A 15,097-nucleotide genomic window follows, 5' to 3' on the forward strand; every position below is an offset into this window, starting at 1 on the left:
AAAAAATGGTGGATTTTAGCGACGGGTCGTTTTCTTGGATCCACTTTTGTTTTCTTTTCCCAGATTTCTGGGAAAGGAACTGCAGGCAGAATTTAAAAAAAAAGGGGGGGGGAATGGAAATACACACATTAAAAAGAAGAAAAAGGGAGGAAAGTATTTATTTCTTTACAGCTATTGCCTCAATGTATTTATTCACACCGCGCCTTTCTCCTCAAGAGGAGACTTTCAACACACACGTAAATAGATGTGTTATAACACATCCATTCAGGAGTGGTGTGTTCCCCCCCCCAAATACACACATAGGTAAGCATTGGGAGAGGGGGGGAAACCCAGTCAAGGAAACAACCGTGTATTTCATATATATTTTTTGCCTTTTTTTGGGCTGCCTCAGAAAACTTAGCAGATGGCGTCCAATGGGAACCGGAGGTGCCGGCTGCTGCTGCTGTCGCCGCGTGTTTTAACTCTACGGCCTTGGCCCCGCCCGGCGGCATCCACGTGGCCAGAGGGCTCGCGATCGGATTGGCTAACTCGCGCTCTGGCCCCGCCTCCATCTTTCTTAAGGGCGGCCGTGGCCACGCCCCCCTTCCAGAGACCCGGCCCGTTGCAGGGCGGCGCGAAAGCATGTGCGAGCGGCGGCTGCAGCAGCAGAAGCTGGAGAGAGAGGATGATGAGGATGATGCCCGCCTAGAGAGCTTCTTGAAGCAACACCCGAGCTTGCGCGTCATCCCTCCGGGAAAGAAGGTGGGTTTAGACCCCCCAAAACCGCTCCTTCTGTCAAGAATAAGACAGGGCGGTGTAGTGGTTAGAGGGGCATCTCAAGGCGCTAGTCCTCAGGAAGCCAGGCGCTGTATCTCAGGGCGAGCTGCCTGACAGGCCCCGTTGCATACTCGATGGTTTTCAACTTCAAACATTGTTTGGGTCGTTTGGTTAGGAGAAAAGCGAGGTAAAAATAATTTGAAATAAATCAATAAAAAAGCAGATTTTTAAAAAACACTTTAAGGGGCCAAATGCAGACCGATTTTATCTCTGGCTTCTAACCCTTGTTTCTGACTCCTCCAGGTCCGTTGCACGCTGTCCGGCCACGAGCTGCCGTACCGCTTGTCCGCCCTTCAAGCTTACACCAGTGGCAAGAAGTACCAGAGGCTCAGCAAGGTCCCGGGTGTGCTGGATTACAGCGAATATGAGCCCCATATCGTCCCCAGCACCAAAAATCCGTATGTGTCTCTCTATCCCTCTCCTGATCAGCTTTATCTGTGTATCGATCACTGTACATAAATGTGTCCTAAAATACAGAATGCAGAGAATCTGGATTTCTCCCTGACCCACAAAAAAAAAAACCCAAGATTCTAGTCCTCAAGTTCTTGAATTCCACCAATATGCTGTTCTAGAATCTGGGGGCAACCTTTCCTGTTGAACGCCTTGCTATGATGTCCTGCAGTTTGCTCATTGTAATGATTATTTTGAACGTATATCTTTTTTTTTACTGTGTTCTATTTTAATAGTATCGCTGGTTTCATTATGTTTAAATATTTAAAAGGGTAGTTGTTTTCAAATTCTGTTCCTAGCCCCCTTGGGGTCCCGTTTTTGGGAGAAAGGAGGAATAGAGATAAAGCAAATAAAATAGTACAATTTAGTCTTTCTTTTCTCCCTCTAGCCATCAGCTGTTCTGCAAACTCACCTTACGCCACATCAACCGGCTGCCGGAACATGTTCTCCGTCATGTCCAGGGCCGTCGCTATCAGAAAGCTCTAAGAAGGTGTATGTGATCCGTGATCTGCCTCCGTCCGCTCCCTCTTTTTGGCCGATTGTTTGGCCGAGTGGCTTCGCCTTACAGAATTTTAGATTCCAGTAGGACCCCTCTTATGTACGGGAGACCAGCTCCAAGCCCTCTCACGGATACCGAAAAATGTGGATGATAGAAAACGCCCTTTTTAATAGCAAAAGCTATACATAGGATGGTCTCTAGTTCCCATGGGTAGCCAGGTCTGGTAAATTCATTGTTTGAAATATATTTAGGTTGTTTTTTAAAAAAATATGTTCAGGCCATGCTTAAGCGAATCTTCGGACACCACCACTCCGCTAACTAGTTGCAGTGGTATCAAATAAGTCAATGAATAAAACAATGGGGCTGTGATAGACTGCTCCTGGATAGGGAGGTTCCATTTAACCGTCCAGGCTCTGTTTCTGGCGGTTGGCTTCAAGTTTGGGGGTGCTGGGTGGGAGGGATGGGGAACTCTTCTCTCGCCCTGCAAGGCGGGACCCTGCTCTTCACGACCCACGGGCCTGGCCCAACCCTGATCCAGCGCTCTTCCCGTTGCAGACGGAGAATGCCAGAGGGAAGGGGTCGAGTACGTTCCTGCGTGTCTTCGCCAGAAACAGCGGCGTCGGCGGGATCAGGACCACGAAGCGGAGGGCAGCAGGCCGCCCCGCCGGAAGGGGGAGTTTTGGGAACCCCCCGGGAGTGACGAAAACGACAGCGAAACAGACGACAGCCTGAGCGATTTGTACCCACGTGAGTCGGCGCGGGGTAGGAAAAAAAAGACCAACTCCATAGGAGGCCCGCTTTAGAGGGAATATAAGTTACTGGTCCTTATGGTTCCAGCCGGGTTTTTTCTTCGCTCCAAGGGGAGATCCTTGGACCCAGGGATCTGTTCACCGGGGACTATGGGAGCTCGGTCCTCGTTACTGCCGTAGAGAGAAACGGCGGGAGTTCGTTTTTAATCTTGCTTTTGTGGTGGGTTTCTTTTAGCCGAACTTTTCCCTGAAAGAAACCCAGCCGAGGAGGAAGGTGGCAGAGGGGACTTCGCAACCGACAGCGAGGAGGACGACCCGATCAAGCCGAACAGCCACCGGAATGGAGACGGAAGTGGGGCGATGGATGGGGACCCTCGGAGGGGCTCCAAGAGGGAAAAGGTGAGGCAGAAGCCATAAAGCCACTGGGTCCAAACATGGCCACCCATTCCCCCTTTTCAACCTGTGAATCCAGCCCGGGTGTTAAGCTCATCAGGAGAGGCTTTTCTCTCGGTTCCCACCACCTTCACAGGCCTCCTCTGAGACCGTGGAACTCCCTGCCACTAGAGGCCCGCCTGGGCCCTTCCTGGCTCTCCTTCCACGAGCAAGCAAAGACCTTTCTTTTCACACAAGCCTTTCCCTCAATGACTAGTTGCTGGAGACTGTGTGTTTTTAATGGATTGTTTTGCATTTTTAACATCTGTTTTTCGTATTGATTTACCATTTGTAATACTTGTTTAACCCCTTTTAAAATATTTTGATACTTAGTGTTTTAGCTTTTAAAGGGTGTCTTTTAATGAGGCCAGCCCCCTTGAGCCCTTCTAAAGGAGAAAGTCAGTGTAAAAATGACATGGACACTCTCTCTTTTACAGAAGCAAGGAGGGGGGCTGAAGAAGAAGTTCAAAAGTCGGCACAGAAAACCCAATTTGGGAAAACCGCCACCGACAGGAAGTCGACGGTGATTCTCTGGACAGTTTCCGACGTCTGTGGGAGACGAGCCCAAGAAGCGGAGAGCTTTTTATCAAAGTGCTGCATTCGTTTTAGGTGGAAATCCTGATTTTCTTGGAGGAAAAAAACAGAATAAAACGGTCATGTCTGACTTATATTAATTCTTCTGTTGTGAATTTCTAGATCCTTGGGCGAGCGGCAAAGTCCGGAAATCCAATGTATTTTATCCGTCCCTTCTTTGTAGAAATTTGGTATAGATGGCACATCTTTAGAGAAAGGCTCAGGATTATTTGCAAGAGTCCAGCACTCTGAAATCGTAGGAAATGGTTTTAATGGACGGTCGCAAAATATCACTTTCGTAACCTTGCGAAATCACGTTGGGTGCCATTTGTGGATCTGAGAGCCAGTTTTTCCTCTGCCAACAATCCTCCAAGTCTGGATAATAGCTAAACACTTAAGGACGTGGTTCCCCACCTTGGGTGACCCTGGCGTTCTTCGGACTTCAACTCCCAGAAATCCTGGCCAGCAGTGGGTGGTGAAAAGGCTTCTGGGAGATGTAGTCCCAGGAACAGCTGGGGGTCCTCAAACTTGGGAACCTCTTGAATTAAAGGGTGCCCCTGACAAAACCATCTCCTCACCTGCATTTCCCACCAGGTGGGAGAAAAGGAGAGTCGCCATTCACAAGGGCTTAAAAATTCCCAACCCATCTTACATGACAGAAGACGGATGCCAGTGAATTTACCCATGTTTTTTTTTATTCCAGATGCAAAATCCAGGGTATTCCAAAACTTACAAAAGATGCTTAATGGTAGGTGAAGGGAAATGATTTACAGGGGAGAGAAGTTCACAGAGTAGCTGTCCGCCCCCCCCCCCCTCGGTTTCTACCGCGCTGTAGCTACCTGCAGGTGCTTCTCCTCGCACCTATTATTTTGCAGGCCTCAAAAAACCTTTACTCTAGGGCATTGCCAGGGCTCAGCAGACATGCTCAGATTTCACAATATTGTATTTCTGCCATGTGCATACGTAGAAAGACCACCGCCTCTCTAAAGCAAGGAATCGGTCAGCCAAAGACTTTTTTGCTCAGAGGTTTCCGGTTTTCCTACCTTTTTTGGTTTGTTCCGGGCCTTGCTTTGTCAGTATGAGCATCCTTCCCCATGGAATTGTGAACGAGAGAGAATTAAAAGGTTGAATACCACAAAGCCAGACAAGAGATTTGGGACAAGAATGTGTGTTTTCTGTGTGCGAGGAAAAAACCTGTGAGCCTCGAGGTACTGCTCGCCCCACAATTTGGGTGTTTTACTGACCTCGGGCCGTCCCGGCGGATGGGAGTCTAGTGACAGGTCAGGAAGAGACTAAATGGGGAATCTTTCACAGAAGCCATAATTAATTTAATCAGATCCACTGCCATAAAAGGAGGCAAGGGTCAATAGAACTGACTTTTTGAAAACAGATCTGCGGCTGTTCGCCACCGAAACTAAACAAAATCCACAAGTAAAAAAAAGCATCTGTCTTCTAAAAACTTGGGGGTGGGGGGAAAGGGGCTGTCCAGAACAAGAACGAACTTTGGCGTCATCCAACAAAGACTATTCCTAATGTATTTGAGGTTTCTTTAACACCAGTTGGTAAGTGTTGAAAAACAGCAGCTGATTTTAAGGATTCACAGGTAAGAAACCAGCCTCGGGAAGGGGGTTTGAATCACCTCCATAGCCTTGGTGTGCTGTTCATAGTTTTAAACGATTTTTCACAAAAGTTATCGAAGGGACATAAATCTCTGCTACAAGGATCAAGGTGCCAATACGATTTTTTTCCCCTCCCTTAATCCACAATGACATGCACCCATTTCCTCCTTCCTCTTTTTCAAGGGACCAGCGTTTTGTCTCCCTGTGTCCTAATACTGGTGCTGCGTTATTTTTTAACCTATTAAAACCCCTTTCTGAAAAAGGTACAAGCCGCGTGCACGCGCTCTCTGTCACTAGCATCATCCGTTCTCAGACCGCAAAACGGCGCCAGTTAATTCAAAGGTGGCGAACAAAATCAAGACTCCAGATGGCACACCCAGCACAACGGAAGTATACAAAGAGGGTATGTGATCACAGTAGTCATTTAAAAAAAAAAAAACATGGTCAATGAAAGGTGGCCAGCGTGGAAGGACAGTAGCGTTTTCGCAAGCCGGCTTCTTACAATTTTAGGAGCTTAAAAAAGAGAAAGGATTAACAGTGATTCTTAGGCAAGCGATCCTTGATGACAATGAGATTCTGTCCTTATCAGTGCGAGCGTCAACCAAAAAAAACCTGAATTATCAAAAAAAAGGAAAGGTGCCTCTAAGAAGCGAACCTAGGCACATCTGTAAAACGGTGGCCGCTCTTTTTAATTTTTTTGTTTTTAATTACTCCCCCCCCCCCAGTGAACCCCATGTTGGAAGTCAGTCCCCAGCCTCCCAAATGATGTGGTGGGTTTTCTCCTCCTCCCCCCCTTTTTCCCCTGATCTACCACTCTTTTTTCTTCTCGTCCATGGAGACGCCGCCGGGCCCGAGGGCCACCACCAGGAGGAGGCCTCCGATGACGGACATGGTCTGGAAGAAGTCATATTTCAGGAAATCGTGCATGGGCTTGTAGGTCGGGATGGTCCAGAAGGCGTTGAAGTAGAGGTTGATGGCGAAGAGCCAGATGACCAATGTTAAGGCCGCCAGTTTGGTCTTGAAGCCGACGGCCACGAGGACCATCAGGGCCGTCCCCACGATGTTCTGGAGGATCTGGGGTGGGGCAAAGAGGAAGGACAAATTACTCACACACAGACACACATACACAGGGCTCTGCGTTAGGGGGAAATGAAGCCAACTGCCCACTTGATGCGTATCTACACAGCAGTTTTGATCCCAGTTTAGCTTTCATGGCTAAACAGAACACCGCGATCTGGAGGCTGAGCAAGCATGTGGACATCTCTGCGAAGAACCTCTAGTGCCGGACGGTAATGAATTTTCAGTCCCATCAGCAAACTGCAAAAACCCCAGGTTTTCAAGAGGAACGGTAGGGGAGGGACAGGATCTGCTCTCAATAATCTCAGAGTGCAGGACACATAGCAATGGGCTCAAGCAACAGGAAGCCAGATTTTGGCAGAATATCAGGAAAAAACTTCTCAACTGTTAGAGCAGTACAACAATGGAACCCATGACCTCAAGGGGAGGTGTTGAGCGCTCCAACGCTGGAGGCCTTCAAGAGAAAATGGGACCACCGCCTGTCTGATCTGCCTTGACTGGGATTCCTGCCTTGAGCAGGGGGTCGGAACCAACGGCCTTCCAACACCACGATTCTGTGACTCTTCATCTGAGCACTTACCGAAAAGAAGCTAACGTCAAAATGCAGCAGCGTCATGAACATAAGGACGAGCAGGACCCGGCCGCCCAGCTGCATGTACTGCTTCGGGGAGCTCTCCCGCATCGTAGGCACGCCAGCGAACATGCTTTTCCCTTCGGACCGAGATTCAGCCAAGAGGAGCAACAAGCCGCCCCCAAGAGCCAGATTTCTGTAGACAGAGAGAGACCTCATTAATTCGGGATTAAAAGCTTCACCCCAAAAGCTAGAGGGGTGGCAGAAGACTAGCAAAATTGCTTCAACCCGCGTAAAAGCAAATTAAAATGCCTGAAATATAGTTTTCGGGTGGCTACTGGGTTTTTCTGATGATAAGTTTGAATATTAAAGGAACTCCTATCCATGTTGGATCGCTCCGTGTTTTAGGTTTCTGGTCTGCAGAGCGAGAGGTTGGGAGTTCGATTCCCCCACTGGGCCTTCTTGACAGGGGCTGGACTGGATGATCTTATAGGGTCCCTTCCAGCTCTGCAGTTCTCAGATGAGGATGATGATAATTATAGTATTCTACAGCAGAGGTTGGGCAGTAATACCAGACCCATGTTGGCTGGGAATGCCTGGAGGTTTATAGTCTTAAAACGGCCACTTTTTGAAATATAGCTTTTGAAAAAAAAAAAAAAAACAGTTCAACGAGGATGCCGTGAGACTAAGGTCACCCAGTTCTGGCTAACATATTTAAAAAGGAGAAAACAAAACCAAACCAAGTTAGAGTAAGTAAAGAAGTCAGACGTACCTCATCAAAAACTTCAGATCCCATAAAATGCTGTACGCGATCGTCTGAAAGGAAACAAGGGAGACAGGATTGATCTGTGCCACACAGACGGCCGTAACACACTACAGGATCTACCTAGCTTTTTAAAATTAATGTCAAGCCCCGAAGCCGTCAAATTGAAGCAGCTGCGGAAGGAGCCAACCTCTGTGCTTTTTCTTCCTTCCCTTCCCGTTAAACACGGAGGCCCAAATCTTGTGCGGGAAACGGTGTATCCAAGGAAACATGAGAGTCCTCTCCTGACTTTGTGGCTTGCCTTTTGCACAGCCACGCACCCGATCTTGCAAGCACGATTCCATGGGAGGCGCAGAAGATCGCCCCGCAGGAGGGAGAAGGGCCACTTATCCGGTGGCCATCGTGGTTTGCCATTCCCTTAACAGGATTTTACCCGTGAACCGTCAATTCAAAGGTAAACCTGTCGTCTCCTCTCTTAAAACATCCATTATATGAGCAGCATCCCATAAAACAAGAGGGGAGGGGTTGAAGGAGTGGGGGGTGCAACTCCGTGGCCTTCCAAGCCCCTTCCAACCCCATTAAAATGCCTGAAATATAGTTTTCTATTTTTTCATTACTGTATGATTTTTGCTATGATTCTATTAAATCCTGGCCCGCTTGAGTGACTCTCTAAGTATATCAAGAAGCACCACATTAAAAAAAACCCTACTATAAAACATTTGAAAAAATGGAAAAAGGGGGGGGGAAAGAACCTAAAAAATAGGTCAGTTCAAGCCCACTGAGTCTTGAACGGATCCTACGTACTTGACAATCACATGACTGCAAACTCGGGGACGTAAAATAAAATTTAGAGGTCGGATCAAAACATAGTAGCAGAAAATGAATAGGGAGAGGAGGTGGGTAAGGGGGCCGTTTTCCAACACAGCGTTCTGGATTTCTCCTTTGTGAGCCAGGTCTTACCTGTAATGCTATTATTCCGAATAAACCAAAACAAGCGTACTGGACAAAGTTTCTACTCAGCACTAAGACGCAGCCACCTGAGAAGGAGCAAGAAAGGGAGGGAGAGAAAAAGACAAATTAAGGGTGCTGTTGAATCGTGTTTCCTCTGTGAGAAGGGTCTTGAACACAGGTGGAAGGTCTTTGTCAAAGCCTAAAGGTGGACTTCAATATTCTGCCTCTTCTTGATCCTCAAAATACAGGAAGCTACTGTCAATTTCAAAATTTTGGGGCAGCTGCTATTTCAGACAAAGGGTTCCTTCATCACCTGCTACAGTGGGCAAACCTGAACTTAGGGTCCCAGAGGTTTCTGGACTACAACGCCCAAATGCCCCAGTCGACACGGCCCATGGTGAGGATTTATGGGAGTTGTAGTCCGAGAGGATTTGAACTCGCAACCTCCAGACCCCTGAGCTCTCCGGCTAGCTTCTTAGACTCCAAGCAAACCTCTGGACAGAGGCGACTGAAGTGCAGAATCAATGGGCAAGAGGCGGCCAGGATTGGGCCTCGGAAGAAACGCTCCTCCTCTTTCTGAAAAGGGAAAAAAGGACGCCGGGCGCCACTTACTTAACTGCCCGAAGAGATTGAGAAAGACGAAGACGGAGGCCAGGAAGTAGCCGCAGTTCCACGTGGCGTCGATGTAGTCCCGCTGTTCGCTCCACTGGAACCACATGCGGATCCCGTCTTCCAGGAAGGTGCTGATCAAACAGAGGCGGGCCACGTGAGGGAGGTACTGCTTCGTCACCCGCAAGAACTGCCAAGGAAGAAAAAGGGGGCATGAAGGACGGGCGGGAAAAATCTACAGGGACCCAGGAGAGGGGTCAAATCTCCAGAAATTGTGAACCCATATATAAAATTGGGGTTTTTGGGGGGGGGAGGGAGGGAAAAAAATCCTGTATTTTTCCCAATTTGTCTGTGTTTTTCTTTTCCTTTCTAGCTCATTTATATTTCTGGAAATCGTACCTCTCCAGGCTTCCAAGAGGCTGACTTACCTTTCGGGGAAGAAGACCCCGGGTGGGCCATTCGCTGCCCTCCAGAAGTTCTGGCTTTCGAACTCTCCCAACCAGGCTAAAAGCGAGGACTTAAGAGGCGATGGGAGTTGTAGTCTAGGACCATCAGGGAGGCGCAAGGTTCTTCAACTCTATTTTAAGGGGGGGATTCTTCTTGCCCCCCCTCCCTGGCCACAGCAGTGACTTCACAGAAAACAGAAGCATCCAGGCATCACCCACCGCCTAGCCTAAGGGCAGTCCTGCTAGATAGATGATTACACCCAAGGTCCATGTCCTCCACCATCTTCCTTGCCCACGATGCTTGGCCCGTTGCCTCCTTGAAGCCCGAAGCTAAAGAAGCATGGCAGGGCAGTTCTAGCTCATTTTAAGGAATGTGTCTCCATCCTGGGGAGTGATGATGGAGGAATAAAATCCCACCCACGGGCAGAACAGGGTGGCCATGCCCGAGAACGGGAACTCACGCAGGGGGACACTAGTGACTGGCCTCTTCCGGGGGCAGATATTTGGAAAGGCACTTTAAATTTCCCTGCGTCAAGCGCACCAGGGTGGGAATGGTGAGGACAAACCACGGTGCGGTGGCATAGGACACAGAAGCAGCAGCTTACAGTATGACCCCCGTATCCACGGGGGCTCAGCTCCAAGCCCCCTGCGGATGCTGGAAAACGTGGATGATAGCTAACACTATCTATAGTATGGTCCCCGGCTCCCTCTAGTGGCCAGATCTAGTAATTTAATCGTGAGAAATATATTTACTTATGAGATTTTTCTTTTAATATTTTTCAGACCATGGACAAGCGAATCAGCGGATACTGATCCCACGGATAAGGAGGTCATATTGCAAATCAAAAATCCAAGAAACGCAGTCCTTGTGGAATCGTACAAGAGTGATTTTCATTCCGTCAGTTAATTAGCAAAGAGAAAATGGGCAGAGAAAAAAATCATCCTACGGTCTATGTCCCAAGAGCAACCTTCACGGCTAACGGGTAGCCACCCATCTCCGTCACGCTACAAGGCAGCCATTTATTTATGCAGCCTGGCGGGTTTAGAGTCGGGCAAGGACAGAGCAAAACGGAAATCAAGCATGGCAAATCCAGGCATGCATTTGCACCCATACACACACACACACACACAATCCATGACTCACACACCGAACTGGGCTCGGACGGCACTAACCGAGGAAATCTATAAGAGAAAAAGCACAGCGCGTCGTTAGTCAAGAGTCAACCCGGCCTTCTCTTGCCGTCCCTTTGCGCTTGGAACCGAACAAGAAATCTGGGCCTCCAGGCTGTGTTTGTCGAAGATCCTGGAATCCCTTAAAAATGGTTTAAATCAATTTATGAGTCTAGCTTTCAAGTGCATAAGGTGGTCCCCTGTATCCGCGGGGGATCACTTCTGGAATCCTGTTTTAGGTTATTTGTTATCATCCCGTTTTCCCCTCTTACAGCCACCTGGAGTGTGCGCTCGTGCGCAGAAAGTAGATGAACCAGCAATTCCCAAATAAATAAAAACAGGCAAAGGGGGAGCGTTATCAGGCGAAACCCAAAGCAGCAAGCTACCTTTTCTAAAACGACGGGTAAGTGGAGGTGCAAACGTCTAATCTAACATCTCAAGACTGTTCCAAAATCCATAATTATCCCCGACACTGCTGGCAAGCGGTTTGCAATTATCAAAAGCAACGGACGCCTGAGTAGCTTCTTTGCAAACATGGACATTTCTCTCCTAAATGCAGGGATTGCAAACTTCCCCAACTTTCTCAGCCACTCCCTGGCTATTTCCCTCTTATCTCTTGCTTCGATTCGACAGCTGAGAGATACTAAAGGCAAAGGATCCGTCTCGTTATATAGCTACGGCGAACGGGGCTGGATTTCTCGGGAGAAAGACAGTCAGCAAACAAAGGCTGTTTTGGTTGCAAGAAAAAGAGAAATCGATTCTACCTAACTGCCACTAAATACCACGGTTTCTGGGAGTCGTAGTCCAAGAAACGCTGGGGGACCTCCAGGTTGGGAACCGTAGTTCTAGAGTTACAGTTGGGGAAGGAATAAGAGAAGATCAGACGGGAAATAATAAAAATTATATTGTCCATCCTCTCGACACCACAAGTTGGTTGACTTGGGACCCATTAAGAAATCCCAGTCTAAAACTGGAAGCATCTAAACAGACATTGCTCTGTTTCCCATCAATGGCGGATCGTTTGCACCAACCGAGCATGTGGGTTTAAAATATGCCTATTTTAAGATACAGAATCAGTGCCAGTTTCTTTTTAAAGGTTATTTTTAGTGGGAAGTTCACCTGCGAAGTGCAAAAAAGTATTTTCTTGTACACTACACGCCTTTCAGAAGGTAGGTGTCAGAAGCCCCGTTTTACAAGGAGGACATTTCAGCCCTAAAACCGAGCAAAAGGACAGGATCCCGCAAAGTTCTCTTTGGGAGTAAAAGAGAAGCGGGGGCCAACCCATTCCTTCTAAACGCTAAAAAGTTTTAAATAGTCTGACTGCCAAAGCGAGAGAGATCCTGGTAACCTCTCTTGAGTCTCAGATGACTCCTTGCGCTTGGGTCAATTAAGGTCAAGCAACGAAGATATTCGTTACCAAGGCACATAATCCCATTTTCAAAACCAAGGAGCCACAGGTACGCCGACTCAAGTTGCTACTACAGGGTTAAAGAACTATAGCAGACATATAAATAAGGATAAGAGAGTCACCCAGACATATGGTTTACATCATGAGGTCTTCTGCTTAGAAGATTAATTTATACCAAAATTTTGAACCATGAGATTCGCGGCATATTGTATTTTCCTTTATTTGGATTTTAGGGACCATTAAGGAGTTTCCCAGTGTTAAGAGGAGAAAAAAATCTTTCACCAGCTGCCCTGTCGTTTTCCCCCACCATTCTTGTTTACTTTGGAGAACATCTGGCCATTTTGTTTGAAAAGTAAACCAGAAACACAGGGCAGGTCAGCTTTCGTTTTGCTTTCTATTTTCTGTGACTCAGGAAGGAACCAGCTGCCACAAGAATGGGAAGGAAATCGGCGTTTCGTCCCGTTGGGCAGATGGGCAGGAAAGAGGCAAAGAATATATATATATATATATCTCCAATCTGCTTTTGGTCCAGAATATGGAAATTTCTCCCAGATAGTTAAAAAAACAAACCCACAGTTTCATCTAGAAATTTATTCTGGGATCGCCCTGCAGATTAGAAAGCCAGACACTGTTGTAATGTGCCATGAAGGTGTGCAACTTATGGGGTCTTGCAACTTATAGGGTTTTCAAGAAATTCAAGGATGCAAAAATACAACACAAAGCAATCTGCCATAAATATCCAGGAGCTTGGTCTCTTTTGACGGGTGAAAGCGGGCTGCTGAATGATCCTAATACTCAGCAGGCCTGCAATAAACGAAAATGGATTTCGGAAATCCAAAATTTAAAGATGCCAAAAGTTAGGAAACTGGAGAAAGACACCCCAAACCCCCTGTCACTCGGGCATGAGACACATGTCTGTTGTAAGAAAGCTGGATTTACAAAGGATATTTATGCTGATGTCATTTTGGTGAGTTGTGAATTCTTGGTGTAATTCTGATTTTTTTTTTAATTCTGATTTTTGCATAATCATTGCGTTGGATACGTTTTAAAAGGTCATGATTTTCTTGCGTTGTGAACTGCCCAGAGTGGCCTTGCAGCCAGATACATAGGCGGTAGAGAAGCTGAATAAAATAAATAGAAAGGAGAGACTTTTTTAAGTGGTAAATTCTATTTTGGGTCCACCCTACACCAGATTCTGGGGACAGGGGAGAGACTGAGAGACAACACCTTTGCACCCACACTCCAGCATAATAAGAATAAAACATGTAAACTGACAAAGAATCTTGTTATTAATATAATTACTAGACACAATGAATGCCAAGACAGAGCTAATAAGAATAATGGTAACATGAGAATTGAAAGATAATAATCATGAAAATAATGATTACAGTAAGGAGGGCAACAATATCTTCTGTTAGGGCTATTATACCTGTAACTGGAAGGATAAATCTAATTATCATTATGTCCATGCACACAGAGTACTACTATAGATATTATGAAGATGATTATACAGATGAATAGAAAGACAGGTGTAATGAGAATAATGTAAGTTACTAAAAAGCTAATAATAATAGTAACACTAGAATGGAAAGATATTAACTATGAAAACAATGACAACACTACTGAGTATGATATAATAAATAATCATCATCTTAGAATTGCAGAGCTGGAAGGGACCGTGTGGGTCCTTGAGCCCAGCCCTTTCTTTATCTTCTATTTAGGATTATTTGACTTGTGATGTGAAGATCCAATGATCATTATCTCCAGGAGATATTATGAAGATGATTATCACACATGAATGGAAAGATAGATGTAATAAAAATAGTAATGCAAGTTACCCAAAAGCTAGATAGAAGAAGAAGACGATAAGTACTGTAAATCTACAACTATTACAGTCATCACCGTCATCTTCATCATCTCAGGAATAACACCTTCAGAGTGACAAAAAATGGCAATATTAGGAGCAGCATACGCACTGGGGTGATATTTAACAGATAGTTGGGTTTTTTGGTTGAAGCGTGTAATTGTTGTAGAATGCCACTCCTGTCTGGTGTTCTTGAATAATAATGATAACCATAATGAATGGAAAAGCAGATGTACCAAGAATATAACAATATCAAGACCATAATAATGAACGGAAAAGTAAACCCACCAAGAATACAATGATATCAAGAGAACCCCTAATGCATTTGCAAAAGGAGATCTATCTATCCCAGAACACAAGAATATTATAATAATAATAATAATAATAATAATAATAATAATAATAATAATAATAATAATAATAATAATAATAATAATAATAATAATAATAATAAATGAGGAGGAGGGGGAGTGGAAAACCATGAATAAATAGGTACAAGAATCTGGAAGCGAGGAGGGGTGATGAGGTGGCAGACACACACACACACACACACACCAACCCCCCCACACCTCTCCCCCTCCCTTCCCCCCCACAAAAAAGCCCCCCCCTTTCCAAAGAGGCCCACCTGGTCGGCGAAATCCTCGGCGATGCTCATGAGGTCGCTCTGCCCCATGGCGGGAGGGAGGGGTGTGCAGAGGGTGTGTGTGTGTGTGTCCGTGAGGGGAGGGAGGGTGTGTGTCTCTCGTGTCTCTCGTCCCCTCACACACACACCCCCGAAGGGCCCGGCCGCCCGCGCGCGTGTGTGTCTCCCCCCCTAACCGGCACCGCCGCCGCCTCCCCGGCTCCCTCTCAAGGGGCTCCTGCTCTCGCCGCTGCTGCTGCTGAGGGAAGGAAGGCGGGCGGGCGCGTCGAGGCGGCGGCGGTGGCGGCGCCGGAAGGGGCGGGGCCTCCGAGGAGGGGTGGGCGGGGCCTCCCCGGCGACTGCCACGTAGGCCGAGCCTTAAAGGGGCCGCGCGCCCCGGGGAAAGGAGGAAGGGAGGGGGAATCCCGTGGAAACACCCCCCCACCATCGGGAAGAAGAAGATGATTGATGATTGATG

At 47.0% G+C, this 15,097-nt stretch overlaps 2 protein-coding genes across 2 annotated transcripts; one reads left to right on the plus strand and one right to left on the minus strand.

The window, feature by feature from the left end:
- Nucleotides 1-578: 578 nt before the first annotated feature.
- On the plus strand, nt 579-3,620 carry SURF2 (surfeit 2). Its single transcript, XM_020794922.3, has 6 exons — nt 579-741; nt 1,060-1,214; nt 1,655-1,758; nt 2,321-2,512; nt 2,750-2,913; nt 3,384-3,620. Exons 1-6 carry the CDS (start codon nt 622-624, stop codon nt 3,471-3,473), a joined length of 825 nt encoding a protein of 274 aa, XP_020650581.3. The 5' UTR covers nt 579-621; the 3' UTR covers nt 3,474-3,620.
- A 576-nt stretch (nt 3,621-4,196) lies between these two features.
- On the minus strand, nt 4,197-14,818 carry SURF4 (surfeit 4). The gene is made up of 6 exons (XM_072984996.2): nt 14,623-14,818; nt 9,113-9,299; nt 8,510-8,586; nt 7,559-7,602; nt 6,796-6,982; nt 4,197-6,212 (listed from the first exon to the last, which is right to left on the minus strand). The coding sequence occupies exons 1-6, from the start codon at nt 14,668-14,670 to the stop codon at nt 5,946-5,948; spliced, it is 810 nt and encodes a 269-aa protein (XP_072841097.2). The 5' UTR covers nt 14,671-14,818; the 3' UTR covers nt 4,197-5,945.
- Between the last annotated feature and the right edge of the window lie 279 nt (nt 14,819-15,097).

This window comes from Pogona vitticeps, chromosome ZW-PAR, assembly GCF_051106095.1.
Source record: "Pogona vitticeps strain Pit_001003342236 chromosome ZW-PAR, PviZW2.1, whole genome shotgun sequence".
NCBI lineage: Eukaryota > Metazoa > Chordata > Lepidosauria > Squamata > Agamidae > Pogona > Pogona vitticeps.